Here is a 27,685-nt window from a genome sequence, read left to right as displayed (position 1 = left end):
AGTCTGTCCCCTCTGCACACACGGCGGGAGGCCACTCTGAGCCGGGAGGCCACTCTGAGCCGGGAGGCCCCGGGCTGTGGGCAGCCGCTGTCTGCGGGGGAGGGGTGGGTCTTCCTTTGTGCCTTTGGTCTTCGCTCAGGGCAAGGCAAAAACATTCTGAAAAAATTAACCAGCGTTGGCTCTGGCCCAGTAGCTCAGTTGGTTAGAGCACAGTCCTGATACAACCAAGTTGTGGGTTCGTTCCCGATCAGGGCCGCTCAGAGGCCTGCCCCACCAAGAAGCATCCTGTGCCCTGACCGGGAGGGAGGGCTGGTTTGTGTGTGCTCACTGCTGAGCAGTGTCCACCAGCTGAATTGACCACAGTGCCTCGGGGCTGGGCTTTTTTAAAAAAAAAATACGTTTTACTGATTTTTTACAGAGAGGGAGGGAGAGGGATAGAGAGTTAGAAACATCAATGAGAGAGAAATATCGATCAGCTGCCTCCCGCACACCCCACACTGGGGATGTGCCCGCAACCAAGGTACATGCTCTTGACCAGAATTGAACCTGGGACCTTTCAGTCCGCAGGCCGACGCTCTATCCAGCTCTATCCACTGAGCCACACCGGTTTCGGCTGGGGCTGGGCTTTTGGACGTGGTGGTTTTAGTTTCTCACCGAAGAGGAGTAGGCCTGCCCCACCCTGCCCCACCCTGGGCTGCGGCCTCCCTGCTTCCTGGGCTGCAGGCCCCTCCCACCTCCCTGCCAGCCTTAGTGTTCTGAGACGTTTTTCCTTATTGTTTACTCTTCTTTTTTTTAAGTATTTTTTTTATTGATTTCAGAGAGGAAAGGAGAGGGAGAGAAAGATAGAAGCATCAATGATGAGAGGGTCATTGATCAGTTGCTTCCTGCTTGCCTCCTACTGGGGATCAAGCCTGCAACCCGGACACGTGCCCTTGACCAGAATCGAACCCGGGACCCTTCAGTCTGCAGGCCCACGCTCTATCCACTGAGCCAAACCAGTTAGGGCTTGTTTACTCTTCTGATTATCCTAATTAGGTAGAACCACAATTATATTCATTATTTTCTCTATGGGATTCTATGGACCATCATGAAGTAATCCAGCCCTCCGCTCTCCTAGCCCTGTCCTCGCGGCCAGGGACACAACCAGGGACCAGGTCACCTGGAGCCGGAGCTCCGCAGGCAGGTGTTGGCAGGGGGTGTGGTCTACATGGAAGGGCGGGGCCTGTCGGAAGCCTCTCACCCCCTCCCCGCTCCCCCTCCCTGCGGACCTGGCCTAGGGCTGTGTCCGGGTGGACCCACCTGATGGGGCGAGCGCCGAGCTCCGGGCTGGAGGGGCTTGACCCAGAGGTGAGTGGTCCCCGGGGCGCCCTGGGCCCGGACCTCCTGGACTAGTTGCTCCGAAACCACTGCGGTTTGCTGCGTCAGATGTGCCCTCTGACCCCGTGGGCTGTGCCAGTCAGCACGACCACTCGAAGGAGTTTATTGCAGAAGCTGGAGGGAATGGCCTGCAAGGAACACATGGGTTCCCGCGGCGAGGACAAGCAGGGACCTGGGGACCTGGGTCGCCAGGACCACGGGAGGACTTCCTCTGCTCGATAACCGTGGCAGGACCTGGGGAGCCCGGGGAGGACCGCAGGACACGTGCAGTCCACGCGCAAAGTGAAGTTCTCCCTAGCTGTCGGCTCCGGGGACCCCCGCAGGGGCCAGGGCCCGCCGCACCGACGGAGGTCCCATCCCGGTGGTGGCGCTGCCTGTCCCTGTCCCACGCCCCCCACTCCAAGTCTCAGAGAGGTGGAGCCCCTAGGCCTCTGCTTCAGAGGGATAACCCCTGCGGGGCACCCCAGTTTAGATGCTGATTCCCCAGAACTTAGGAAGTGTCTGAGGCACCACCCCCAGCGCCGGGACAAGGGCCCCTCTCCCCTAGTGCGTTGTTCCCCAGCCATCTTGGTGGCGGACAGTCACGCCCTCAACGCCCACTGGGACTGGGGTGCATGGAGACCGAGGGAAGGTCAGGGCTCAGCTAGCCCCACATCCAGCCACGTGGCACCTGGTGATTCTTGGCTCCTAGCTGGAAGCCCATTGGTGAGCAGATGTGCCAAGGGACCCGCACCTGGAGTAGGCCCACCTGCCTAGCATTTGCCCCGGTGGGTATATCGCCCCTGAAGTGGCCATTGCTTCCAGCCCAGTTCCTCCTCCAGCCCCATCACACACCTGGTCCCACAAACCCCATGTGGGAATTGCCCCCTTCTTGCCCTCTTAACCCAAGCACAGCCAAATCCACCTGCTACCCCCTGCCCCACCACCTCTGAATCCTGTGCACCTTCCCCCTTTCCTCCCCCCAAACACTCAGCTTGACCTTGAAGAGTCTGAAAACCCCCGGCCTCCAGCGTAAGGTCTTCTCCCAGGACTTAACCCTGATGCCCGTGGGACTGCACCAGGCCTGGGGCCCAGAAATCCAAGTGAGGTGCTTCCTGCCTCCAGGTGTGCCAGCTGAGGCACCATGAGGCCCTGCCAGCCCTCCAGACCCTGTGGGCATGTGCAACATGCCTGACTCAGTGTGACAACCATATGTGCCTGTGGCAGCCACTGCGGGGAAGGGTCAGCACCTCACAGGCTGACGAACCTGAGATTGACCTGGAGACACCATTCTCAGGTTGGTCAGTCCTGGAGGCACTGCCCAGGGGCAGCTGGCAGAGCGCTCAGCAGGCAGGTTTCTCCTCCTGGACCCTCCCCGTGAGTGCACCAGAAGCTTCTGAACCAGTATAGGAAGTGGCTCCAGGTCTGCATCCTGCCCAACCGTCCCTCCCAGGTTCTGTGCGTATGTCCAGGCTGCAGCCCCATCCTCACGCTCTCCTCTCTCCTCCAGGCGAGAGAGGCCCAGATGCTCAGAAAGGCAGCTCGAAGGCCACCTGGCTCCCAGCCCCCAATCGGACTGTCAGAGGGTATCCGGGGTGGGTTCATCCATCCCTGAGGGCACCACCGAGTCTTCTCCTCAAACTGGACTCTACTGATGTGTCCAGTAGCTGTAATAGGTGCTGTTCCCTGGACAGTTTTGGACCTTGGAACCTGGGAGGCTCCCAGGTGCAAGAGGAATTGCCCCTCCTCCCATTGGCTCCCCATTACCCTCCGCCATGACTGTCTGGAAGGTGACCCACTTCCGCCACTCCAGGGGCCCCTGGCAAGAATTGGGCCCAAGAAGTCTCCTCACCTGTGGCCAGGTCTCCCTGCGCTGCTTCTGATGAGGGTCCCAGCTGGAGGAGACAGGTCCCATAGACCCTCCAGAAGAGGGGGAGGCTGTCTCCCTAGGGGGGGGGTGAGGGGGGCAGCTGCACCCTCTCCTCCTAGCACACATGTGCATGCGTGTCTGCGGGTGGACGGCTGCTGCCGCACGAGCGTGTCTGGTGGTGTCGGCACGTGCACGTGTGTTTGTTTTCTGGGAGCTGGTCAGCCCCCTGCTGGACTCGGGGGGCCACCCAGGAATGACCTACCCCTGTCCGGCTATCTCTAACTGTGCACCCCAGTCCTCCTCTGGGAAACCTGGCTCGACAGGATGGCATCTTCCCTGCCTCGTGGCCCTGTCGCACCTCCGGAGGGGCTAGCCTGCTGCAGCCTCCAGGTGCCCAGCACACCGCACAAGAATGAGGGAGACATGGGAGAGGGAAGACTCACCGGGATCGGGAGAAGCCCTCGGCTGACCTTTGGGCCCCAGGTCGTTCCTCTGTCCCTGGCCCCTGGCCACCCCTTCCGCCTTTATCTGCCCACCCTTGGCCCGGCCCCCACCCAGTGACTTCCTGTCTCCGCCCATGACAAGCTTTTCCATGACATGGCCTTTGTGGGGGGTGGTGAGACTAAAGACACCGGGGGACAGGAAAGAGGCCGAAGCCAGGGCGGAGGGGGCGGGGGAGGGCGCTGGAGCCTGACAGCTCACCCAGAGCAGCCCAGACATCAGGGTCGTGCGCCCTCACCCAGGCGGCCTGCCCCAGGCGGCTGAGGAGCCGGAGCAGCGAAGGCACGCTGCACACAGTGGAGGACGGCTGACCCGCCGAGGCCCTGGCCCGCTCCTGCAACTGGGGCTCTGGCTAGTAGCTAGGACCGGCTCATCACTCCCCCTGCAGCCGCCCGCACACCGACTTCCGCTGGGCCTCCTGCCTAGTACACACACGTGGGGGTGGGGGCGGGTGCCTGCAGAGGCTGCCCGCGAGACCCAGGGCCCCAGGTCCAGGCCGGGTGGCTCATCCAGAGAGCCAGGGCCCCAGCTCTGCCCTCTCCTAAATCTGGCCCTGAGCCCGAGGCAAGGCCGGCCTGGCCAGGGCGCCACAGAGGGCAGTCCCCCGACGCCACCTCCCCCGGCTGCCTTGCAGTTTGGGGACAGGCAGCTGGCCGCTCGGGGCCAGGCCCAAGCCCAGTCCCAGGCAGAACAGCATTCCCAGCGCCAGCTTACTGGTCAGAATTTCAGTTTTTCTAAAAATGCATTTATTTTTGAAAGATATAGATAAGGTATGAAGGTGAGGTTGTTGAACTAGAATGGGTCAGTCTGTACTCGGTAAGCAGGGCCAGGAGGCAGGTGGTTGGGTGGGGACGCAGTGGAAGAGGCTGGCGGCCGGCTAACCCGTGGAGGCCACTTCCTCCTCGTCGCTGCCTTCGGGGACGGCGTCAGTCCCAAAGTAGCGGTCACCGAAGTTCCCTAGAGGAAGCAGCAGACCCTTGTGGGGCACTCGGGCGCTGGCGGCCCCCATGCCCCGCTCACTGGCCTGGCAGCCTCACCGATGCCCGGGATGATGCGGAACAGGTCATTGACACGCTTGTCCACGGCCGTGGTGATGATTCTCACGCGTGGAAATGCGTAGGCCACCGAGTGAACGCCCATCTCCGCCATGAGCAGCGACAGCAGGAAGATCTTGTCTTCGGGCACGTCGTGGTCCTGCGCCAGAAGGGACAGGATGGGAAGCCCAGCCGCCCGCCGCCGCCCGCCGCCGCCGGGCCCACTCACCAGGAGCACGCGCACAGCCATCATGGCCGCGGCGCCCGTGGACACGGTGCAGTCCATGAGGATCACGTGGTCGTCGCTGATGTCCTTGGGCAGCCGCAGGTAGTGGAGCTGGGGGAAGCCAGAGCATCAGAGGACCCCGACCCCGGCCCCGCCGAGCCCCGCCCGCACCCAGGCCCCGCACCTCCGGCTCCCCGGTGAGCTGGTTGGTCTGGATGAGGATCGTGCCGATGCGCACGTCCTTGCACACCGCCCGCAGCGCCGGCTCCATGGTCTCCCCGGCCCGCAAGATGGACACGCCAGTGATCTGAGGGGGACGCCGAGCTGGACCCGCCTCACAGGCCACGGGGCCCGCCCCGCCCCGCCCCGCCCCGCCCCCAGCGCACCTGCTTCCCGGCGTAGCACTTGCCGGCGTAGTCCTGCCCCTGCGGGGTCTGCACGACGCAGTCCTGCGGCACAGAGGTGGGGGGCGCTGTGAGCACGAGGGGCCCCGCCCCCCCGGCCCCACCCCCCACCCGGCCCTGCGCACCTGGAAGGGCAGGAAGGACAGCGCATGCTCAATGAGCAGCCGCATCAGCCTCTTGGAGTAGAAGATGAACTCATCCCGGCTGGTCTCCTTGTCCCTGTGGGCGGGGCTTCAGCAAGAGCCGCCCGCCCGCCCTGCCGCCCGCCCGCCCTGCCGCCCGCCCGCCCTGCCGCCCGCCCGCCCGCCGAGGGCCTCACCTGATGATGGTGTGCATGCCCCGCACCTGGGGCGTGCTCTTGAGGACACTCAGCGTCCGCGGCAGCGGGTGGCACTGGTGCGCCGAGGCCAGCGCGGCCCTGGGGACACAGACCGACTGAGCGCCTCTCCCACGGCCGTCCTCCCACTCCAGACTCTGGGCTGATGCGGCGGGGCGGCCGGCTCCCTGGGTTCATCTGGAGGGAGGGCCCTGGCCTGCCATAGCCCCGCCCTCTCGAGGCCAAGGCCAAGGTTAAAGGGCAGTGAAGAGCCAGCTGCAGTGGGAGCCTCCCTCCCCCGAAGCAGGGACCAGGCAGTGGGCGGGGCCTCAGCCTGCAAGGAGTCCCCACCGGACACCCCTCCCTACGGCGGGGCGGGAACTCTGCCCCCCAGGCCACGTGGATCTCTATAGCCTCCTCCGTGGGCCACACACAATTATCAACTTCACATCAGCCTGCGCTTTGTCACACATGCAATTAACTCACCCCGAGGGCCAGATACAGGCAGCTGTTCCCACCCCTGCTCTAAGGGAACAGCTGAGCTTTGGGGCAGCCCTGACCCTTCCCCCCGGGGATGGGAGGCCCCTCAGGAGAGGGGGACAAAGTTGGCTGAAGCTCCCCCTGCTGCCCCATGCCCGGAGGGAGCCAGGGAACAGGAGCAGGGGACCGGGAAGGGTCAGGGGTAGCCAGGGGAGAGGAAGGGCAGGAGGGGCAGGAGGGGAGGGGAGGGGATGGGCAGGAGGGGAGGAGAGGAGAGGGGAGGGGAGGGGAGGGGAGGGGAGGGGCAGGAGGGGAGGGGAGGGGAGGGGAGGGGAGGGGCAGGAGGGGAGGGGAGGGGGAGGGGGACGGGAGGGGAGGGGGGGAGGGCAGGCAGGCGGGCGCAGCCCCAGCACAGCCAGGCAGCACACAGCACTGCACTCGTCCTCACATATCCCAGCGCAGCTTCCTCTGCTCGCCAGGTGAGGAGGCGCAGAGCGTGTCGGGGAGGGAAGGGCAGGCAACCCCAGGTTTAGAGGAGGAAGAGAACAGAGAAAAGACCACTCAGCAGGGAGCGCGGGCCCGGCCCCCGGTGGCCCGGGAGGAGCAGAGGTGGGCGGCCAGGACCGGACGCAGGAAGCCCCGGAGGAGGTGACCCAGGGTGCCATGCCGCCCACCCACAAGCAGCACCTCCTGGCCGCGGAGGTGGGGCGCCAGCTGCTGGCCGTGGCGGACCAGAGCAGGGGAAGGGTCGCTGGCTGTGCGGAGGTGTTTTCTCCGACCTGAACCCCGGAGACTGTTTCTCAGAGCAGAGGCTCGCAGCGGACCCGGCCCAGGAGACCGCGGGCCGGGCCTGGTGAGCCGGGGACCACGCAGTGGCAGCAGCTGCGGCTCCAGCACAGTGGCGCTTAGGGGCTCTGAGCACGAACTGGGGGCTCCCTCGCCAGGTGGCTCAGCCCAGCACCTCCTGACTCCATAGAGAGCGGGTCACTCCTGCTGCCCACTGTGTGAGGACAGGATAGCACCCCAGGACTCGCTGGCCGCCCTGGCCTTCCAGAGCTCCTCCTGGCTCTGTCTGTGCACTCGCCCCGGGGGGCGGGGGGCCAGAGGGCTGGGCGGTCCAGCCCTTCTGATCAGGCAAACGCACACCCCAGCCCTCTGGCTGCTGAGGGTCGTGCCTGTGGCTAGACAAGTCCCTAAACCTCCCTGTGCCTCAGTTTCCTCATCTGCCCCAAAGGAAAGGCAGAAGCAGTGTGGGGGCCACCACACCCCCTCCTGTGCCTGGACCAGGGCTGCCGAGGGTGGGCGCAGCAGCGAGGACAGCCCCGGGTCCTGGCGCCGTGGGTGCCGGGAAGGCCTGTCTGTGCGGACAGGTGCGGGATATCTTACCTGACACTGAGCTCGCGCTGCGGCAGTGACAGGAGACAAGGGAACAGTGCGTCAATGGCGGCAGCACACTCACCTCACAGTCACCGGACAGCCTGTTGCTGCCGTGTGCCCCGCCCCCGCCCCCCAGGAATGGGCATGCCACATGGGAGGACAGTCCCAGTCACAAGAGGGGGCCAGCTCCTTAGAGCCTCTGACCTGGGCGCCCTCTGACCTGGGCAGGCAGAGCCTCAGGCCTCAGCCCAGAACATGTGACCTTTGGTCGGGGTCACGCTAAGGGTGCTCAGGACGTGGGACTTGCACCAAAACCCAAGTCCCTCCAAAGGGTGGGAGGGACAGGAGCTCAGGCTGGGAGCACCGGGGCGCACCTAAGCCCCACTTTCTCAGGGAGCCTCGCTGTGTCCACAGGACACAGGACTGACCGAGCAGGACGGCAGGAGCAGTGGGGCCGCTGGACCAGGGCCCGGGGGGGGGGACACAGGCCTGGCCAGCTGGCTTACCTCCTCCAGCTGGCTGTGCACGTGCTGGACGATCAAGTCGATGGCCACTGTGTTCCCGCTCCCTGGGTGGGAAGGGCAGGAGGTGAACCGGCGGGCGGGTGACGGGCGGCGCGCCCCTTCCCCGCAGCGGCTCACCTCGGGGCACCACGATGTCGGCCAGGCGCATGGTGGGCTGGATGTACTGGTCGAAGGCTGGCTTCACGAACTTGTTGTACTGCTTGATGACGCCCGCGATGTCGCGGCCACGCTCACTGATGTCCCGGCGAAGCCGTCGCACAAGGCGGATGTCAGAGTCCGTGTCCACAAAGATCTTCATGTCCAGGAGCTGGAGGGGAGAAGCCACTGCTGGGGAAGCTAGCACGCAGAGGCCACGAGGCCGTGTGACCATGACCTGGCTCCTGCACAGCCCGAGAGCGAGCCAGGCCCCGCGGCACATGGAGGGTCTGGAGGGCAGGGGTGCCGTCAGCCAGGTTTGGTCCAAGGGCACGGGTTCGACGCTCCTCTAGGCAGCCTCCCTCACTGATGCTCTCACACTGGAGACTAGGGCTCGGTGAGTCTGGGGTCTGTCCCCACACTCAGCACACAGCAGGTAACCCCTGAAGGAGCCATGGGGGGTGCGAGGGGTCGCGGGATCCTGGGGCCTGAGCCTCAGGATTCCCACAGGAAGCGCACAGCGGCTGTGAGCACAGCCTCTGCAGGGCCAGGACGGAATGGCCGGGCTGTCCATGCCCCCAGGGTCAGGAGCACCCTGCGCAGACCCACAGACAGCAGGGGCGACTCCCTCCCAGACACCAGCATGCACATGAGCCATGCCCACCACCCCCAACGTCACAGCGATCTTGGCAACCGCAGGGACCCCAGAGCACAGCAGAGAGAACACCGACAGGAACGTGGTGTGTGCAGGGGGGACAGAAAGGAAACCGAGGTACCAGCCCAGAGCTTGTGCCCAGACCCAGGAAGTGTGGCCCCTCGGTCTGCCACCAAGGGCATTTTCATCTTCTCTGTGGGTGGCAGACCTGCCCTGTGTGCTCAAACCCACATCCTGGACCCCCTCCTGGGAGAGGGCCCGCTCCTCACTGACACCCAGGGACCACATATCGGATAGGACAGGTGACCCTGTGCCACGGGACAGGGTGAGTGACAGGCCTGCCCAGAGGAGGCCTCGACGGCGAGTCTCGTGGGAGGGCGTCCTGGCAGGAGGGTGGCCTGGAGCCCGCCCGCACCTCCAGCAGCGTCTTGTCAGCAAAGGCCATGATGCCCTCGAAGATAATGACGTTGGCACCGTAGAGTGTCTTCTGCAAAGGGAAGGGCCTGTGCTGGCGCCCGTGCCGCCGTGTGCCCAGTGCCCCCCGCCCAGCGGCCGGGCCTACCCAGTCCTTCTTGCGGCTGTGGGTGGTGAAGTCGTAGACGGGGACCTTGACGCTCTTGCCCTGCTTCAGCTTCTGGAGGGTGGACACGATGAGGTCGAAGTCGAAGGCGTCCGGGTGGTCGAAGTTGTAGTTGTGGAGGGCAGCCTGCTCCTGCTGCTGCCGGGTGAGCACCTGAGGGGGGCAGGCGTGCGCTCAGCGCGGGCGGGCGGCCCCGGCAAGCGGCCGCCGCCGGCACCTCACCTTGTAGAAGGAGTCCATGGACAGCAGGACCACCCAGGGCACGTCCAGGGCCTCGATGATCATCCTGGCCACAGTGGTCTTCCCAGAGGCACTGCCGCCGCCCAGGCCTGCGGGGAGCAGAGGAGGTGGCGGCACACCTGGGTCCCAGGGGCTGGGGCCGGAGAGCCTTCCAACCAAGTCGCCGCCCCTGGGAGCCCGCCCTCTGCCGCCGGAGAGCGCCCTGGCGCCCGCGGGTGACAGGGAGGTGGCAGCCGGCTCACCGATGGCAAAGGCCTCCTTGGACTGTGTGCCGTGCTCGTTGTACCAGGGCGGCCGCCCCGCCGTGTAAATGGTGCGTTTGCTGGTGCGCAGCAGGGGCGGCTCGGACGTGCACTGGCTGGTGGTGCGCTTCCGCGGCGAGCGCCCGGCGCCCACGGGCGGGAGGAGCCTGTCCAGGGCCTCGGTGCTGCTGCTGCAGGAGGAGAGCGGCTCGCTCGGCGGCCCCGCCGCGCCCACCGCCACGTCAGGCCCAGCGTGGCCGTCTCTGCGACGTCCTCCCCGTGCGGGCCGCGGGCATGGCTGAGGTGGCACACAAAACCCACCTGCCCCCACCCGCAGGGCCTGTGGCCTCAGTCACCGTCCACACAAGCTCAGAGGGACAGCAAACCGCAACGAAAATGCAGGGGGAGTGCCGTCCATGCCAAGGGCCGTGGCGTGGAGGATGTGGGAGGGAGACTGAGCTGGGAGGCCCTCGGGGAGGCCACGGATTCTCGCCCTCCAGCACCCTGCAAACTGCGGGGCGGAGGGCGGAGGCCCCACAGCCGCAAGGTGGCAGCTCCGTCTGGGAAAGGCAGGCAGCACCTGTGCCCAGCTATCCCCACGCTGCATTGCTCACGGGAGGGGACATCCTGCCCGCCTGGCTCCAGTGTGGTGACTGGCCTGAGGCCCCAAAACCAACGGGGATGGCTTCTGGGTGGCTGACACCTGCTCAGGAAAGGCCTGAGACGGATGGGGACACGGGAGGGGTCCTGGAAGGGGATCGGGCAAGAAGTAAACAAAGATGTTGATGTGAAACCGGCAGGTGGACTGCCAGCCTGCTTGCCCTTCGGTCTGCGCATGTGCGTGGGACGTGTATGCGCACAGTGAGCTAGAAGCAGTGCCACGGTTGCCCTGGGCACCGAGATTTGGAACAGGGATTTCTGCCCTTTGTTATCAAAAACCAGACCAAGTCCTGGTCTGGGCTGCAGCTCAGTCCTGTCTCCGCTCCAACCCGCAGCGCCGGTGGCCCTGTGCCCGTGCTGGGGACAGCAGGAGCGCGGAGCGCGGCCCCCACGCGACAGGCACACCACAGCCCCGAGGGCAGAGCGATGTCCGCAGGGGAAGGGGCAGGCAAGCCCGCAGCGCTGCCAGAGACACATGGCCCCCTGGGGCGGGGGGGGCGGGGCAGCTTCCCACAGCGGGGACGGCCATTACCTTCGGGCTCCGTTCAGAACCCGGAGCTAATGATCGCCATGGCGTTGGGCGCCACGATGACCCAGTGGCAGGCAGGCGTGGGGACAGGCCACAGCACCACCATGGACCGTGAGCGCCTGGGGGACTCAAGACTGGCACGGACCGGCCGCCCTGGAGACAGACGGTGTCCCCAGGCCCTGGTCACCCTGGAAATGGCAGACGGAGCCATCCAGGCAACAAGGAAGCCCCTCCCCTCTGTGCTTTCTACTCAGGGAGGAAACCCCGAGAAATTATGGTTTGCAAAGGGCAAGACCTGGCCAGCAAGGGCGCGCCGTGCTGAGGATGGCCTTGCAGAACGGACCCCGACAGCGGAGGGCAGGGCTGGCACCGCTCCGGTCCCTCTGCTTCGCACCCAGACCGGTGGCCTCTGGAGGGAGCCTCCAGGTCCCTGCTGTGCCTGCTCCGCATCCTACTGAGGTCCTGCTGACCACCGGCAAGGACGACTTCCGAGGCTGGGGCTGCCCACAGCCCGGGCAGCCGCCTCCCCGGGCCAGGGAGGACTGCCGGGAACCCGCCTGCCTCGGCGTGCCAGGGGCCTGCGGCCAAGCCCGGCCCCGGCCTTCTCCAAGCCCGGCTCTCTGGGAGCCAGGGACAAAGCCTCCTGTGCCTCAGAGCGAGCCTCTCACCGCGGCCGTCTGATTTCCATAGGCAAACTCGCACAGACCTCGTTCCCGTCCCGTCCCAGGCGGACAGGGCACGCTGACGACGACGACGACGGGGCGAACCAGAGACAGGACCGGGGGACAGACCGCCTGCAGTGAGCAGCCCCGTGCCTGCGGGCGGTGGCCCTCCCGCCCCGACACCTGCCCGGCTCCTGCTCCCTGACGTGCAGCGCCCCCGACAGGAACCGACGAGATGCAGGGGAGGCGGGGCTCTTCACCACAGCTGCGGACCAGCGGCCTGCCACTCACCTGCCTTCTGCTCCCAGGGCCCAGCACCCTGAGATCCTGATGCCAGGGTAAGCTGGGGGGCTGCTCATGGCTGGACACAGGTGATCCGAGGTGTCTGCAGGGGCACCCCACACTACCTTAGGTCCACAGCAGCCCCCTAGGACAACTCAGGAACCACGTGACTGCTCCTCCATGGGTGGGTGGGCAGCCAGTATGAGGCCAGACCCCCGGCTGCAGAGGCTACCCACTGGGAGGCAGGGAGCCAGCAGCTGGGAGGCCCCTCAGGCCCCTGTGCCGAAGGAACAGCTCTCACCACCGGCCCCAGAGCCGAGGTCACAGGCATAAGAGGATCACCCAGTTGGGGCTGTGCACTCGCCTGATATTAATAGCACTGACCCTGCTGGAGAACAGGCCAGCCTCGGGTGTGACCTGCCCCTGGGCACAGGCTGGCACACGGCTGGCCCAGGGCGTGGTGAGGACCACCGTGCACCCCTGAAACACCCTGAACAGAGCTTCAGAGCCCGGGCCCGCCTGCACTGCAGGGCCGAGCGCCCAGCGGGACAGGGGCAGCGAGCTAGGTCTTGGCCAAGCTGAGGTGAACGCCGCTGCGGGCTGGGCCTCCCACCGTCCCCAAGGTGCCTCCTAGAGGCATAAACAAATCTGAAACTCTACCCTCCCGAGCATCTGAGAATAACTGCCTGCTCCGCCCTCCACAGCGAGGCTCCAGCATGTCCCCCAAGGCCACCGTGCTCGGCGTGGGGGGATGACACAGCCATGCCCCCCACGGAAGAGGAGCGGTTCAGAAAGGGGAGTCGCTGAAGGAGCACAGGGGCTGCCCACAAGTCCTGCCTCCTCCCTCCCGCCAGGTCACTGCCTGTCGCTGGCTCTCCTCGTTGGTGTTAATCCTCACTCAAGGACTTTCCCCTTCATTTTCAGAGAGAATGGAAGGATGGGAGAAGGGGGGGGGGGGAGAGAGAAGGCGAGAGAGGGAAACATCAATGTGAGAGAGACACATCTATCGGTTGCCTCCCTCACATGATCGAACGGGGCCTGGGATGGAACCAGCAATGGCGGTACATGCCCTAGATCGGGAATGGAACCTGAGACCCTTCGGTCTGCGGGCTGATGCCCCAACCACTGAGCCAAACCGGCCAGGGCCAGCTTTCCTCCTGACTCAGCTTCCAACATCCGTACGGCTGCCAGAACCTCACCAGAGAAAATTCCAGATAGGGGTCAAACATCTGAAAGGGGCCTCTCCTGCCTGCCTAGGTACCGTGGGCGTGTCCACACCCGCCAGAGGCATCTGGAGGCGGGACTGCCTGTCCGGCTTTGCCCACAGGAGCTTCCTTCCTGACCCTGGGCTTGGGCAGATGAGGGGCTGGCCCACACCCAGGGAGGCTGGCAGGACTGCAGAGGTGGGGCAGGCACCCACGGCTTCCACTCCTGCCTGACACCCCATCCCGGCTGAGGGAAGTTTGCCGGGAGGGTGAGTAAAATGAGGCAAGGGGTAGGGGAGAGACGGGGGCTGGTTCACCAGGGCCGGGCTCAGGGACAGAGGGTTCAGGGTGTCTTTCTCGGGGCAGGTGCAGGAACGGGGCTGCATCCCCACCCCCCTGGAGCCCCTGGCAGGACCCCTCCTTCCCAATGCTCTGGGCCAGCCTCCCTGCACCCCACAGCTGCAGCCCCGCCCCACCTGGACCAAACCAGGACAGCCCGAGGAGCGCAGGTCCCGCCACAGGTGCCCATCTGTCCGCCAGCACGGCCAGGGTTAAGGGAGTTCGAGGTCCCTGTCCTCATGGGGCTGACCCTCTACGGGCACAGGAAACGATGGCAAGATAGACAGGCCACAGGTGTGGCCACAGGTGGGAGGAGATGGGACAGTGGGCAGGGAGAGGCTCAGGGACCCCGGACTCCGGCAGAGCCAACTCTGGGCCCTCCAGGGAGGTGCAGGGACTGCAGGGGGGCCCTAGGCCTCGGCGTCAGGGAAGGGCGGTGAGCAGCGCCAGGGCAGACCCATGGTCTCCGGAGAGAGCCCTGCCGTCCAGTCACTGCCCTCCGGTCCTGGGACCGTCCTCTGTGCACAGGGCAGGCCCGGGCAGGAGCTGCCACCAACCTGTCCTCGGGGAGCGCTGTTCTCAGGAAGCTGCCTGGCCCTGCCTCCTCTGAGCTTGGGCCAAATCAGACTCTTTGGAACCAGCAGGTGTCACCGACAGGTCCTATTAGAGCCGTCACCCCGTACCCAGCTCTTGTCGCTGCGCACTGGGAGGGTGTGAGCCCAGGAGGACAGCCGACACTCCGCAGGAGCTGCCATGGCAGGGCGCCGGGCCTCATTCCTCTCCCTGCAGCACCCAGGCTGCCCTGGAGGCTCCCTCCCCTGACGGCCCACCGGAGCCCAGGAGCCCAGGCTGAGCCCCCCGCGGAGCCTTCCCAGGGCCCAGCGCGGACCAGCAGGGAGGCCAGCCTTCGGCCGGGGCGCGGCCCAGCGCTGCTCTGCACCGCCCCCTGGTGGCCGGCCCCGAGGCCCCGAGCAGGAGCCAGTTTCCTCTCGGCCGCTTCCGCCTCCCAGCCAGCCAGGCCCCGCCCACTCCACCCACGACGTCGCCTCGCGAACCCCTCCAGAAGCCTCGAGGGTGTTCCCCCACAGGCGGGCGGCCGAGGACCAAGCCTGCACCACGCGACCCCCAGAATCCTGAGCGCTGGGCTCTCGGGGGGCGGGGGCGGGCCCCAGAAGAACGGACGGCCGCGGGGTCAGGCAGGCACACGCGGCAGCCCGGGTGCCCGAGGCCCGTCCACGCGGGAGAGAAACCCGTCAGCCTCGAGGAGCAGAACGCGCTCCATCCGCCCAGCCTCCGCCGGGGCGCCCAGCTGCGGGCTCAGCCCGCGCCCGCCGGGGACCTCCCACCGCGGCCGGGGACCCGAGCGCGTGGGTGCGGTGCGCCGCGGAGACAGGCCGCCTCGCCCCAGCCCGCGGCAGGGCGGGCGCTCGGGCTCCCGCGGCCGCCCCTCCCACAGCGGACGGGAGGGACGTGCGCGACCCCGGCCGCACTCGGCCGCCACGCCTACCGGTCCTCGCTCTTCGCCGCCGTCCGGTCCGTTCCGTCTCCGGCCGCGGGGGGCGGCGGGGACGAGCGGGGAGCGTCGGCGGAGGCCGGAGGCGCCGCCATGGAGCTCCAGGCCTCAGCGCGGACGAATGGGCGGGGAGGGCCGCTCGAGCCGCAGTTCGGAGCCTGCCGGCGCGGCCCGCGGACTACAAATCCCACAAGGCTACGCGGCTGGGTAGCCCCCACCCCACCCCCCAGAGGGGGCGTCGTCAGCCCGGGGAAGGACCCTACCCCGCGTGTTGCCACAAATTCAGCCGCACACAACCCCTGGAAAACAATCAATAAACATTTATTTGATACAGCCATTTTTAATACATACAGTTGATGGCCCGCCCGTGCCACTCAGGGCCTGGGGGCGGGGACGAGGACCGGGACAGTCACGAGGTGAGCAGGGCCCGAGCTCGCCGTCAAAACAGCTTGCAAATAAACACTTTGTAGATAGAATATATATGTTTATATATGGTTACAAGGGATAGCTGGGACCTCTCTTTCAAAATGCACTTAAGTACGGAGAACTGGCATTAAAAAAACTAAACCAAGAAACCCAAAGTACAGGATGTGTGGCTGCCAGGCGGGAGGAACTGGCCGGCCCCCTTGAACCTCAGTTCCAGGACTAGCCTCCTGAGGCAGGCAGAGCGAGGACACACGGGGACAGCCTGCCTCCCGCAGGTCAGGGTGCACCGTCCTTTCCCTTCTGAACTAGAGGAACGGGGCGGGGCGGGGGGGCAGGCTACGTCTGAGGGCCACCCGTCACATCAGGAGACACCCTCATCCATCTGCCTTTGCACAAGCAAATAAAGTGCATCCTATTTTTGTGTGAAGTGTCAGCCCTTTCCTGTTCTCAGGGCAAGGGGGTGGGCAGGGCCAGAGGTAGATCTTCAGAAAGGGACCCGGCATTATGCCCTGGGCTGGGTCTCGGGCATAGTCCATGCCTACTACACCCCGGAGTCTGCCACTCGGGACCCTCTCACCGAAGGTGTCAGCCAAGGCCAGGTTACCTGGCTGTGTTCCTGCCAGAGTGGAGGTGGGCAGGTCCTGCTGAGCCACCCAGGGCTCTGCCCCTGCGAGGAGGCCTCTGCATCCAGCTTGCCACTGACTCACCAGCCAGAGCCAGGGGAGCAGGGAGGCGGGTCCAACCACCAGCCGCCTTGGGCAGCAGCCCCACACCCACTCTAAAGACAAAGACGGGGGTAAAGTGCTAAACTTCAAGTTCTCCAAGACCCCGCCTCTTCCCACACATCTAGGCGGGAGTCCCACTCCAGGGACCATCTGTGGACTTTGGAGGGTGACCTGGAAACACCCCCAGCAAAAACCAGCCCCCCACACCCCAAGGGCCAAGTACCTGAGAGGCTGGGGCAGGCGGCTGTCCCCAGTAGAGGTGCTGAGGTCCAACCTCCGCCAGCCGTTGGTGACAAGGGCGGAGAAAGTGTACCGGGGCTCCCGTCAGCGCCTGCTTCCCGCTCCCCTCCCTCCCGAGGCTGCCCCTGCAGTGGCTGCCTGACCCACCTCCGCCACCGGCTCTGCACCACAGTGACACCCAGGGCACAGGAAGGAAAGCCTCTGTCCCAGAGCCCCGCCCCTGCGCCCACCTTGACTGACACTGGGTCACTCCCATGTGCCATACGTGTGAGTAGGAAGGATCCACATCTCTACACCCCCTCCCTACACCACCAGGCCAGGGCTGCCCAGGAAGAGCCTCTGGACAAAGAAGGCAGAGGCAGGCAGCACAGTGACCTGGCCCCTATGCAGGGGGAGGAGAGCCCAGTCCAGCTTGGAGCCCTCCTCTCCAGGGCTGGGTGAGGATGGCAGCTTGGGGCGGAAGGTGCCCAGTCAGTACTGCCTCCCTGAGCAGGGGAGGGGCCCCAGGGACCCTAGCCCAGCCCCCAGATCCACCATTGGCACCAGGAGACCCTTAGCACCAAAATGTCAGATTGTTGTAAGTTTTTGTATAAAAAACAGAATAAAAAAAGGTTGTTACTTGTCACAGCCACAAGACTGGCATCCACTGCACACCCAGGAGGAACAAGCACACAGGAAAATATCCAAATTCACATCGTCCAGGATCGGCAAGGCCGAGCCCTCAGCCCACCCCCCCCTGTGGAAAACAGCCTCCATCCAAACCCAGTGCCACCGAGTGTCCTCCTCCCCGAGGCAATGCCACAGCTGGGAGGCGGGGCCCAGGGAGGAGGCCAGAGGTGTCCACCCACTCCTCCAGGTGCCCTGGACTCCAGCCGGAACCCCAGCCTGCAGGCCTAGCTGTCCTCAAGGCCCCAAAGGGAGCCAAGACAGCCCAGAGCTCCCATCAACCCACTGTGACCTTGGCCAAGCCCTCCCTGGCCTTCAGCTCTCCCGAAAGACCACACAACCAGAGACAGAGGGGCAGGCACAAAAAGGGTAGGGTGTTCCCACAGGAACCTGGCCACAGGCCAACCAGACCAGCAGACAGAAGGCTGCTTCCTGCAGTGGTCACTCCAGAGCTGGGCTGTTCCCTGCCCCACCTGCCCACGGCCCAGGGCCCAGACTGGCCTGTCCCTAACCTATCAGGCTATCCAGCCAGGCCCGCAGTGACGGCAAAGCTGGAGCGTGCTCCTCATGGCCCCAGCTCCTGCAGCCCTGCAAGCGGAAAACCAGAGGCCCTCCCTTGCCCCAAGCAGGGAGTACCGCTGGGGATGGCAGAGAGCCCATGGGCGGGGCCACTTTCTCCCCACCAGAATGGACACAAGCCAGTGTGTGTGGGGGGGGGCCCAAGCACAGCAGGGGTCACACAGGCAGGGAGGGTGGGCCTGGAGAGGTAGAGAACAGAAGCTGAGGAACCAGAGGCGGGAAGGGTGACGGGGACGGACCATCAGGTCAGCACGGCAGCGGTCAGACTCAGGGTCTGTCCAGGGAGGTAGCTGGGGGTGCTGGGGTTCCAGTGTTGGGTAGAGAGGCGAGGCTGCTGAGGTACCCAGCCCAGAACCAGGGACCCCCGAGCCTTGGGCCTGAGGAAGCAGGTGGGGCACGCAGCTCACGTGCCCGGGGCCAAAAGGCATCTGGCCACTCTGCACCACCCCCATGGCACCGAGGCCCAGGCTGCAGACCCTCCCTCTACCCCTCCAGGCTCTGCCAGGCCCATGAATGTCCCTCCAGGCGATTGCACTTCTGTGACTGCCCCTGGCCCTTCTCAGGGAGCCCAGCCCGGGTGTGCCTGCAGCAGCCTGCCAGGGAAGGGCCGCCTTCACGGAGAAGAGCAGGGCTGCCCCACTGGACAGAGGAGGAGGCAGGGGTGGGGCTGGGGAACTGGCGGGCAGGGCATCCCAAAGCTAGCTACCCTACCCTGGACAGAGGAGGGCTCGGCCAGCATGGGGCCAGGCCCTGCCAACCGCCATGCTCACTTCTCGGGGGACTTGCTGGCTCCCACCTTCCGGCCAGTGGAGCCCCGGGCCCCCTTGTCTCTGCCTCCTGGGGGCCAGTCCTCCTGGCGGGGGTGCATCTTGGGCGCAGGCTCCTCTGGGAGCTGCTCCTTGGGCCTGCGGCCCCGCTTCTTCCCGCCTGCCAGACTCTTCTCCTCCTTCCTGGATACCAGCGATTCCTGGCTCCTGTGTTTGGGAGGCGAGTCTGCCGAAGTGCGGAACCAGTTCTGGGGGAGAGAAACAGCCGTGGAGGCCCCGGGACGGAGGGCGCCGAGCTTCTCGGCCCTCAGGAAGCTGAAGCCACATGGACGAGAAGCACAAGAGGCACCCGGTCTTCCCACGTTGGCCTCTCACTCAAACATCACCGCCCACCCCCACCCCCGGCCCAGTCCGTCCAGGCACAAGGCCCCCGGCCCCTCGCACAGGCTGTGCCACCCACCTCTGCGTGGGCCTTGAGGATGTGGTACTTGACGCCACTCTCAGAGCTGAACTCCTTCGGACACAGCAGACAGCGGTACTTCCCCACCAGGTGGTCTCCCTGCAAGACACGGCAGCCCAGCCCCAGGGGTTGGCCCAGGACTTCCCCCACCTGCAGCTACGGGAAGGTGGCCCCGGCTTATCTAGGCAGGTCAGCATGCCCCTTGGCACCCATGGGAGGAGCCATGGGCAGAACAACTTGGGACTGACTGACTTCTGTCTGTAGCTGGGGGGTGGCAAAGGGTCCTGGGCTGAGGTGGTCACGGAGCACCAGCTAGTCCTGGGCTCACGGAGGAGGCTGCCCAAAAGGCCAGCCCGCATGTTCCACGTGTGGGGCCCCGGGGGCACCGCTGAGCACCTGTGCACATGGTGGACAGCCTGGGACTCACCTTGCTGCAGCTGGCGAGGTGGGCCTTGAGGCCGGACACACTGGAGTAGATGGCTTCACAGCACTGGGCAGGAGACAGTCATGGGGAGGACCTCCCGGCAGCGCCCCCACACAAATCATAGCTCCTACCCCATGGAGACTTGTGGGCAGGCTGGGCCTCGGGGGCTGAGGTCGAGGCCTCTCTGCCAACAGGGTTCTGTCTGAGCACCCTGCAGAGGCCCAGGGACCACAGGGAGGCTGGCCACTTGGAAGGCTGTCACCCAGGGCCATACCTGGGCTCTCTGTCCCTAAGTCCCAGCGTCCCCATGCCCACCCACCAGCCTGCCCCAGCTCACGTCATTGGGACAGTTGACGTGGCCTTTCTCCTTGACTTCGTTCTTCCACGTCTCTAGCAGCTGGGGGTTGAGTGTGGGGAGGCCTGGCCGAGTGTAGTTGAGCTGTGAAAACAGGCAGGCACCGGGGTGAGCCCCGGCAGCTGGGCCCGAGCTGACAGCGACACTCCCACTGCTCTAAAGAGGCCCTCAGCTGTACCCTCCACAAGGAGATCCGAGCCTTCGAGGTCAACGCTGGCCCAGGTCACAGGGGCAGGGCCATCACAGGGAACCCCACGTGGAGGCACATCCTGCTCAGAGCCCAGGCGCTCACCCGAGCCGTCTCAGGCACCAGGTCATCTTTCATCCGCCTCTTGGTCCAGTCTCGGGCCAGTTCGTCCTCTGCAATCTCCTGCAGGTGGAACACGGCCACCTGGGCCGACGTGCGGCGGATGCGGCCGCTGGGGGTCCGCTCGACACCCAACAGGTCCTCGGCCTCAGGGGGCTTGTCCTGGGGCTCCTCGGGGGGCTGCAAGGTGAGGAGGCCAAGGTGAATGACAGGAGCCACATGGCCTGCAGGTGCGGGGAGCCAGGCGCGTGCTGTGGGCAGGGCGCATGAACAAGTGGGGGGCACACATGCTCAGTGCCTGAAGGACAGGACTGGCCACTCACCGGGGCCGTGTGCTCCGAGCGCACGTGGTAGTCGTGGCCGGCCTTGGAGCGGTAGGTCTTGCCGCAGTGGGCACAGGGGAAGGAGGGACTGTCTACCTCGCAGGGAGGCTTCCCACAGCGTTGCTGGTGGTACTGGTAGCCCATGAGGCTGGAAAAGGCGGCCCCACAGCCCTGGGGGTCACAGGTCAGTAAGAGGCCAGCAAGGGGCTGTGCCTCGCCCCACCCTGTCCCACCTGTTGTCCCACTGACCTCCTGGGGGCAGCGCAGCCTCCCCATCTGCTTCAGCACCTTGCGCAGTCGCTCGCGCTCCTCCTGCTCACTCCCCTCGGAGGCCTCTGTGTCAGAGGGCTGGGGGGCAGGCCCAGCCTCAGTGCCCCATCCCCACTGGGCCCCTGCCCCGAGTTGGAGCCACAGATGTCCGTGGGCAGGCAGTGTGGGAGTGAAAGGTGAGTGGGCAGGGCTGGCAGGGTGGGTGAGATGAAGGGAAGGTCTGTGGTCAGTGGCAGTGGTCAGGCGGGATGGCAGCTGGGCCCTGTGGCGTACCTTGGCGCTGTGCTCAGCCATGGTGTGGTAGTTGAGACCGGCCTTGGACTTGAACTGCTTCCGGCAGTGCTGGCACTTGAGGGCATCCTGCAGCTGCAGACAGGTGACCCATGAGAAGCTGCTCTGGGCACCTCCCCACAGAAGCCCCTGGGGCAGCCTTACCTTCTGACACACCTCCATGTGCTTCTTGAGCCCCACGAGGGTCTTCCGGGTGACCATGCTGCACGTGGGGCAGACAGCCTCCCCCCGTTCATGAATGGCCCGCTGCCACTGCTCCTCGGGGCCACCTGCGGGGCAGAGCCAGGGCCTCAGGGGCTGTCCTGGGCTCCCAGATGCCCTGAACGCCAAGCACACAGCCCGGGGTCCACACTCAGCCCCCCTCTGTGTGGTCCAGTAACCACCTCACAGTCAAGACCCAGCCTGTGCCCCGCCACACAGTGGCCCCCACCTTGGGTTGAGTGGGCTGCGGGGGCCGGCACCTCCTTGCTGACAGTGTTGGCAGGGGCCGGCACCTTCTTTCGGACATCCTCGGGGCCAGGCCCCTCCTGCTTCTTGGCACGGTAGCCTCGGGACTTGTCTTCCGCCTTGGCCAGGCCTGTGTGCACATGTGGGTGGCGCAGGTGTGGGCCAAGGGCCTGAGCACACCTGTGCAGGACCCCGTCCCACAGGTGCCTGGCTGACTGGGGCCTCACCTTTGAGTCCAAAGGTTCCTGAGATGGATGGCTGCTCCCCTGTAAACTTCTTGGGTGTTTTCTGCTTCCTTCCTGACTCAGGGGAGAGAAAAGAGGGCCAAGATCTGGTCAAATAACCATCGGGAGGCTGGCCGCTGCCCATCCTGGCTGTTGCCGCACCCCTCGCCCCGTCTTACTGTGCTTCATGCGCTCGGCTCCCTCTTCAGGCAGGGACACAGGGCCTGTGGCCCTTGGCACCTCCTTGCCCCCCAAGGGCCTGCTGCCCAGAGAAAGGGGGCCACTGCTGGGGTCTGTGCTGGGCTGGAAGGCTGAGCCCTGGCCTGTGGTGGCTGGGCCACACTCCCCGCTCTCTGACCGCGCCTGCTTGGGTGGGAGGGGGCAGGCGTCCAGGCCTTCCGCAGCCCTGCAGGAAGGGAGGTACGGAGCAGGAGGCAGGGGGGTGAGGGGCGCGCTGTGGGCCGTTATCCCAGGCTGCAGCCAGTGAGCACCCCACCCCTGACCTGGAAGGCACCCCATACCTTTTCTTTCCACTGGCCCTGGCCGTGGCCCGAGGAGTTTTGTTCTCAGACTTGGTCAGCAGCACCATTTTGCAGGACGGTGTGTGTCTGCTGATGGCCAGGGGCCTGCCGACTGTCAGCAGCTTACCGACCACCAGGGGCCTGCTGACCGGCACGGGCTTTGAGACCGGCACAGGTTTTGTCACCGTTACAAGTTTTGTCATCGGCACCGGCTTGTTTGTGGTCACTGGTTTAGTGACTGGCACTGGCTTGCTGACTGGCATAGACTTGGTGACTGGCACAGGTCTAGTGACCGGCACAGCCTTGGTGATCGGCACGGGCCTGCTGACCGTCACTGGTTTGGTGACCGGCACAGGCCTGCTGACCGTCACTGGTTTGGTGACCGTCACTGGTTTGGTGACCGGCACAGCCTTGGTGATCGTCACTGGTTTGGTGACCGGCACAGGCCTGCTGACCGTCACTGGTTTGGTGACCGGCACAGCCTTGGTGATGGGCACTGGTTTGGTGACCGGCACAGGCCTGCTGACCGTCACTGGCTTGCTGATCCCAATGGGTTTGCTGACACCCACGGGCTTGCCAATAGTGACAGGCTTGCTCACTCCGATGGGCTTGCTGACCCCAACGGGCCGACTGATGGTGACTGGCCGGCTGACTGGCCCAGGCTTGGGGGCAGACAGGGGTCGGTCCATGTGGTTCCAAATCCGGTGCTTCTCCAGCTGGGTCTTGGAGGTGAAGGCGGCCTCACAGAAGGGGCAGGGAAAGGTCCGCCTTTCTGAGATGGCGCCCTGGGTGGAGAGGGCAGGCGTGGGATGGGCTGCCCAGGCCTCTGTGCAGACACACCCAAGCCAACAGCTGGGCAGGGTGGGTTCAGGCCTCCTCTTCCCCAGCCCACAGCCCCTTACCCCTTGGCACCGCTGGTAATGGTACTTGAGCCCGTAGATGCTGGGAAACTCCAGCCAGCACCCTGAGTTGGGACACTTCACCCGTGAGTGCACCTTGAATTCATCTTTCCACTGGTTCATCAGGGAGAGCTGGCGTGGGAAAGGCCAGGCTGCTGACCCTCAGCCACCCCGGCCTTTGCTGACCCGAGCCCCAGACTCAGCACCTGCCCTGGCCTGCAGGGCAGGCAGAATGCAGGAGCCCTTCGACCTTGGGACCGCAGCAAGATCCAGGCCACCCTGAGCAGTGAGGGTGCTCGCGAGGGGCCCACGAACATGGTCCACGGGGCCCCGGGCCACACCACGAATCCCTAGGCACAGAGTGGCCCACTGATGTGGGCTGAGGGCGTGGTGCTGGACATGTGGGTGGCAAGCAAAGGCAGGGCAATGGCCTTAACAGGCAGACCCCAGCATGAGCCCCACCCAGCCCTCAGGGAGCTCACGGGAATGTCTCGGAGGGCCTGGTTCTCAGCTTTCGGACGCCCCTTTTTCTTCCCTTCTGTCCTGTCGCTGGCTGGACTTCCCGGGTCAAAGCAGAGTGGGGCCTGGCTAGGCATTGTCTGCCCACCCCGGGACACCGGCAACCCTGCAGCACACGGCACATCAAGGCTTGGAGCTGTGCTCCCTGGAATCTTACCTGCTCTCCAGGAGGCTGGCGAGGCCTGGGGGAAGCCTCCCTCCCCTCATGGGGCATGGGGTGGGGGTGGAAGGCTGTCGTCAGCCTAGGACGAGAACCCAGGGCCCCTGGCTGCCCCCACCCTGGGAAGGCTCTCAGGAGCCCAGGCAGCTACCTGGACCCGGGAGCTGGATATTCAGGAGGTGGCCCACACTCAGCACTGCTGCTTGTGACAGCCTGGAGCTGACCTCAGCCTGACCCCTCTTACCCAGCTTTGGATCATGCCGCACAGGAAGCCGGGCCTCATTCTGGCTGCCATCCTTCCCAGACCCACTCTTGCTGGACCCCAGGAGCCGGCGGCCGCCTCCAACACAGAAAGGATCAGTCATTGCTGCAGAGCAAGTGGACAGACCTGTGAGGTCCATCAGGACCGGCTCTCAGGACTTGAAATGGCTGTCCTTGCACACACCCTCCCCCAGCCCCCCAAACAGACCTGCTCATTGGCTGCAGAAAAGGGAGCCAGCCTGCCTGTGCTCTTGGTCACAGGGAAAGCAGGTGATGGGGGGCTTCTAGTTTAGGGGAGTGACTGCCCAGCTGAGCTCTCCCTAGGAGACCCCATCAGCTCGGAAGGATCTAACCCCTCCTGAGACCCTCACCAGGTCCAATGGGCTCCATGAGTCCTGGACACAGCCCCGAGGTGCCGAGAGCCACGCACCTCACGCCCAGCACCGGGTAGGTGGCCCCAGGAGAGGCAGGTGCTCGGGCAGCAGGCTAACAGCATTCCTTCTGGGGCCAATTACGATGCCACATGGCTGTTGGCACCAGGCTGTGTTGGCCGGGCACCCTGGGACACCTTCCTTTCAGCCCCACCCAGGCCCAAGGCAATGCCACCCTACCCAGGCAGGCGCCCCTGGATCCTTCTCCCCAGGACACGGATGGAAGATGGCCAGTGCGGGCACTGAGGGCCCCTAACCACTCTCCAACTACGTGCGTCCCTTTCCAGAGGCAGGACCAAGGAAGGAGGACCCTGCGGCACCGGGTCCTGGTCCCTGTGCTAGTGGATCCTTCCTACGTGATCCTCTTCTGTTTGCTCCTGCTGGGGCCCCTCCACCCCGATGGAGACCTCATGCAGGCTGGGCTCCTCGGCCAACCTCCACCTGGCTGACCTCCTCACCTCCACCCCCTGGAACCTCTCTGTCCCCATCTACAGGGCCACCAGCACCACTCAGAGACTACTGGCCACCAGCCACAGGGAACACCTCGCCACGTGAGCTGGGCCTGCATGGGCATGAGAACTGGAGGGCTCTGAGCTCAGTCCCCTGGTCCTCTAATGAGGACACCCAAGCCTGCAGAAGAGGGTGGGTAGGGGGCTCTGTGAACAAGTGACCCCTCTCCTGGCAGTTTCTCACTAACTTAGATCAGAGAGGATGGGAAGGGAATTACAGAAGCTATCGGTAAGGTTGAGGTCAGAGGTCAGTACAGTCACTGCCCATTGCCAAGGAGGTGCCCATGTCCTGGCCCTAGAGAGAGTTCCAGGTCTAGAAAGGTCTGAACAAACTTCTCTGAAAGGCCTCACACTGCAGCTTCCAAAGGAGACCCTCCAACATCAGTCACCCCAGTCCCATGATGACCTCAAGTGGCCTTTGGTGCAGATTCCTGCTGGGACCCCCTTTCCAGTCTTTATCCAGTTTGAGGACAATTCAAAGTTGGGGGGCCTGGGGCCAGGACTGGCCTAGGAGGCAGAGACCCTCCTTCCATCCAGGCCTGCAACTCGCACAACAGGAGAAAGGGCTTCCACCCTCCCGGAGGGCCCAGTAAGGACGAAAAGGTGGGACCTTCGCTGGGTTGTGGGGGCACCACGCGCTGACCACAGGCAGCCAGCCGGGCAACGGCAAGGCCCCTCGGCCCTGGACCCCAGCTGCGGTCCCGGCGCGTCTAAGAAGCTGGCCAGGGGATGCACACCTGGCGGCTGACCTCGCGGCACACCTGTCACCTGCGCGGGGTGGGCCCGGCCTGGCCCCGGAAGGGCCGATCGCGGCGCCTGGGGAGGGGGGTAGGCAGTGAACCAAAATGGCGACTTTTTCTGGAGGAGGAGGAGGAGGAGGAGGCAGAGCCGCAGCGCCAGCGCGGGGCGCGGGGCGCGGCGTGGGGCGGGGGTGGGGGTGGCGGGCGCGGCGTGGGGCGGCGGGCGGGGGCTCGGGCGCGGCCCCCCCACAGGCGCTCGGGTCAGGGTCGGGGGCGCGGCCAGCGCGGGGGCTGCGCGGGGCCTGGGCCGGGCGCGGCCGGGCGCTTACCTGCGGCGCCCAGCGGGCCGGAGGCGGGGCGGGGGCCGGGGCCGGGCGGGCGGACCGGGCGCGGGCGCGGGGCCGGCGGCGCGGGCTGCGCGGGCTGCGCACATGCGCGCTCCCGCCCCTCCCACCTTTGACAGCTGGGGGGCGGGACTCTCGCGGTATCCTGCGCGCGCGAGGGACGCGGCGGAGGGAGGGGGCGGCCGGCTGGCGGGGCTAGGGGGGCCTCCGCCGGGCCTCCGGTACGAAGTGGCCAGTTATGCTGCCCATAGGGCGGGAGACGCTTTTTCAGACAGTGGGGTAAACTGAGGCACCCTAGGGGCGCCGGGTACTGCCCGAGCCCAGCGCGCTCGGATGGAAGCCACCGGCCGCCGCTCCGTCCGGCCTTGAGAAGGTGCGGCCGCCGGGTCCTGGGACCTGAGCTGGCCGTGGCGGCCGTGGCCTGCAGAGCAGAGTCCGGCCTCTCCCATCCAGCCTTGGACACCTCTGCCCGTGGCCACCCTCGGGACCTGGCTCCTGGCGTGTGAGGCCGCGCTCCGCTGGGTCTACTGACCATTTAGACCAGCCTGTCTGCTTTGGGATGGGATGTTCCTGGGCAGTGGCCACTGCCTTGCTCCTCTGTGCCCCAGAACGTGGCGCCCTGCAGGGAAGCTGGTGTCAGGTGTGGGGGTGATGGACAGCAACCCCACCAGGACGCGGGAATGAATGCGAGAGGGGAAGGAGTGCTAGTTGGAAACGAAGTTACAAGGTGCACCTCCTTCCCTGAGGCCCTTCCCACCCACCCGCACACTGACCCCACCCTCCACCCTGGAGCAGGTTCGGCTGCACTGCTGGGGGCATGGCACAAAAGATGGCACATTTGAGGTCCACTTCTCACAGGGACCCTGAGGATCTGCTTCCTCAAGGCCAAGGTCTCCCCATGAGGCAGAGGCAAGGTGGGGCACTCTGTGGAGGGTCAGTGGTCAGTCCTTCCCTTGGAAATCAGAGGCCTGTGTGGCCACAGGAGAGAGGATGTCCTTCCCGCATGGACACAGGATTTTGGGAGAGGTCAGCGTGCGTGCCCAGAGGTACATCCAAGGCTGTCCGCTCTCCCTGTGTAAGTCTGCATGTCCTTGTATGTGATGTGTCAGTGTTGCTAGGTGTGTGTCCGAGCGACCATGTATGTCGTTGACCATGTATGTCGGGCAACATCCCCTTTGGACATCAGTGTCAGGGTGTGTCTGTGTCTTGTTCTAGGTGAGAAGATACTTGCGTTAGTTTCCAGGTGGCTGGACACAGGGGGGGAGTGTTTCTGGACCTAGCACACGTATGCTCAGGCTGCAGCATGTCTGGAGGTCAGGTCTCATGCAATGTCATGTGTGTTTCTATAGGTTGGGGTCATTGTGTGTCTGAGATACTGTGTTGGAGAGTGTTGCTCTGGGTCTGGATGCTGGTGTCATTGTGTCTCTGTGTTTGTGTCTGTGTTCAGAATGCAGAGGTTGGTTTATGCCTCTGAGTTACTATTGGTGTCTGGCTGCTGCCTGCATACATGTGTCAAAGCATGTGCTATGACCCATGTTTCTTATGTCAGGGCACTGCCCTGTGGCAAACTACATGGGAGTCCCCAAAAGATGGCCACATCAAATCTCTGGAACCACGCAGCTGGTGTGGCTCAGTGGTTGTGTCAACCCATGAACCAGGAGGTCATG

At 65.1% G+C, this 27,685-nt stretch overlaps 2 protein-coding genes and 1 non-coding gene across 6 annotated transcripts; all 3 read right to left on the bottom strand.

The window, feature by feature from the left end:
• Nucleotides 1–2,599: 2,599 nt before the first annotated feature.
• Nucleotides 2,600–2,676, bottom strand: MIR1388 (microRNA mir-1388). Its single transcript, NR_129085.2, has one exon. It is a non-coding gene; the product is annotated as a microRNA mir-1388 (primary transcript).
• A 1,780-nt stretch (nt 2,677–4,456) lies between these two features.
• Nucleotides 4,457–15,307, bottom strand: UCKL1 (uridine-cytidine kinase 1 like 1). Of its 4 annotated transcripts, none has more exons than XM_054723702.1 (15): nt 15,125–15,307; nt 9,941–10,131; nt 9,681–9,787; nt 9,441–9,611; nt 9,294–9,365; nt 8,206–8,395; nt 8,071–8,132; nt 7,574–7,590; nt 5,711–5,809; nt 5,517–5,610; nt 5,374–5,436; nt 5,172–5,294; nt 4,991–5,098; nt 4,765–4,921; nt 4,457–4,684 (listed from the first exon to the last, which is right to left on the bottom strand). In XM_054723702.1, exons 1-15 carry the CDS (start codon nt 15,223–15,225, stop codon nt 4,605–4,607), a joined length of 1,635 nt encoding a protein of 544 aa, XP_054579677.1. In that variant the 5' UTR covers nt 15,226–15,307; the 3' UTR covers nt 4,457–4,604. The 4 variants fall into 4 exon arrangements, with proteins under 4 accessions (XP_054579677.1, XP_054579676.1, XP_054579678.1 ...); XM_054723701.1 differs by lacking the exon at nt 7,574–7,590 and adding an exon at nt 6,636–6,655; XM_054723703.1 differs by lacking the exon at nt 15,125–15,307 and adding an exon at nt 12,083–12,176.
• Nucleotides 15,308–18,472: 3,165 nt separating this feature from the next.
• Nucleotides 18,473–24,098, bottom strand: ZNF512B (zinc finger protein 512B). Its single transcript, XM_054723700.1, has 16 exons — nt 23,978–24,098; nt 23,537–23,679; nt 23,058–23,186; nt 22,156–22,940; nt 21,814–22,040; nt 21,638–21,709; nt 21,394–21,540; nt 21,108–21,232; nt 20,946–21,038; nt 20,652–20,750; nt 20,403–20,573; nt 20,065–20,259; nt 19,755–19,856; nt 19,421–19,483; nt 18,994–19,092; nt 18,473–18,781 (listed from the first exon to the last, which is right to left on the bottom strand). Exons 1-16 carry the CDS (start codon nt 24,096–24,098, stop codon nt 18,533–18,535), a joined length of 2,820 nt encoding a protein of 939 aa, XP_054579675.1. The 3' UTR covers nt 18,473–18,532.
• Nucleotides 24,099–27,685: the final 3,587 nt, after the last annotated feature.

This window comes from Eptesicus fuscus, chromosome 12 (assembly GCF_027574615.1).
Source record: "Eptesicus fuscus isolate TK198812 chromosome 12, DD_ASM_mEF_20220401, whole genome shotgun sequence".
NCBI lineage: Eukaryota > Metazoa > Chordata > Mammalia > Chiroptera > Vespertilionidae > Eptesicus > Eptesicus fuscus.
Note: the sequence above shows the minus strand (reverse complement) of the source record. Positions and strands in the feature narration are given on the sequence as shown.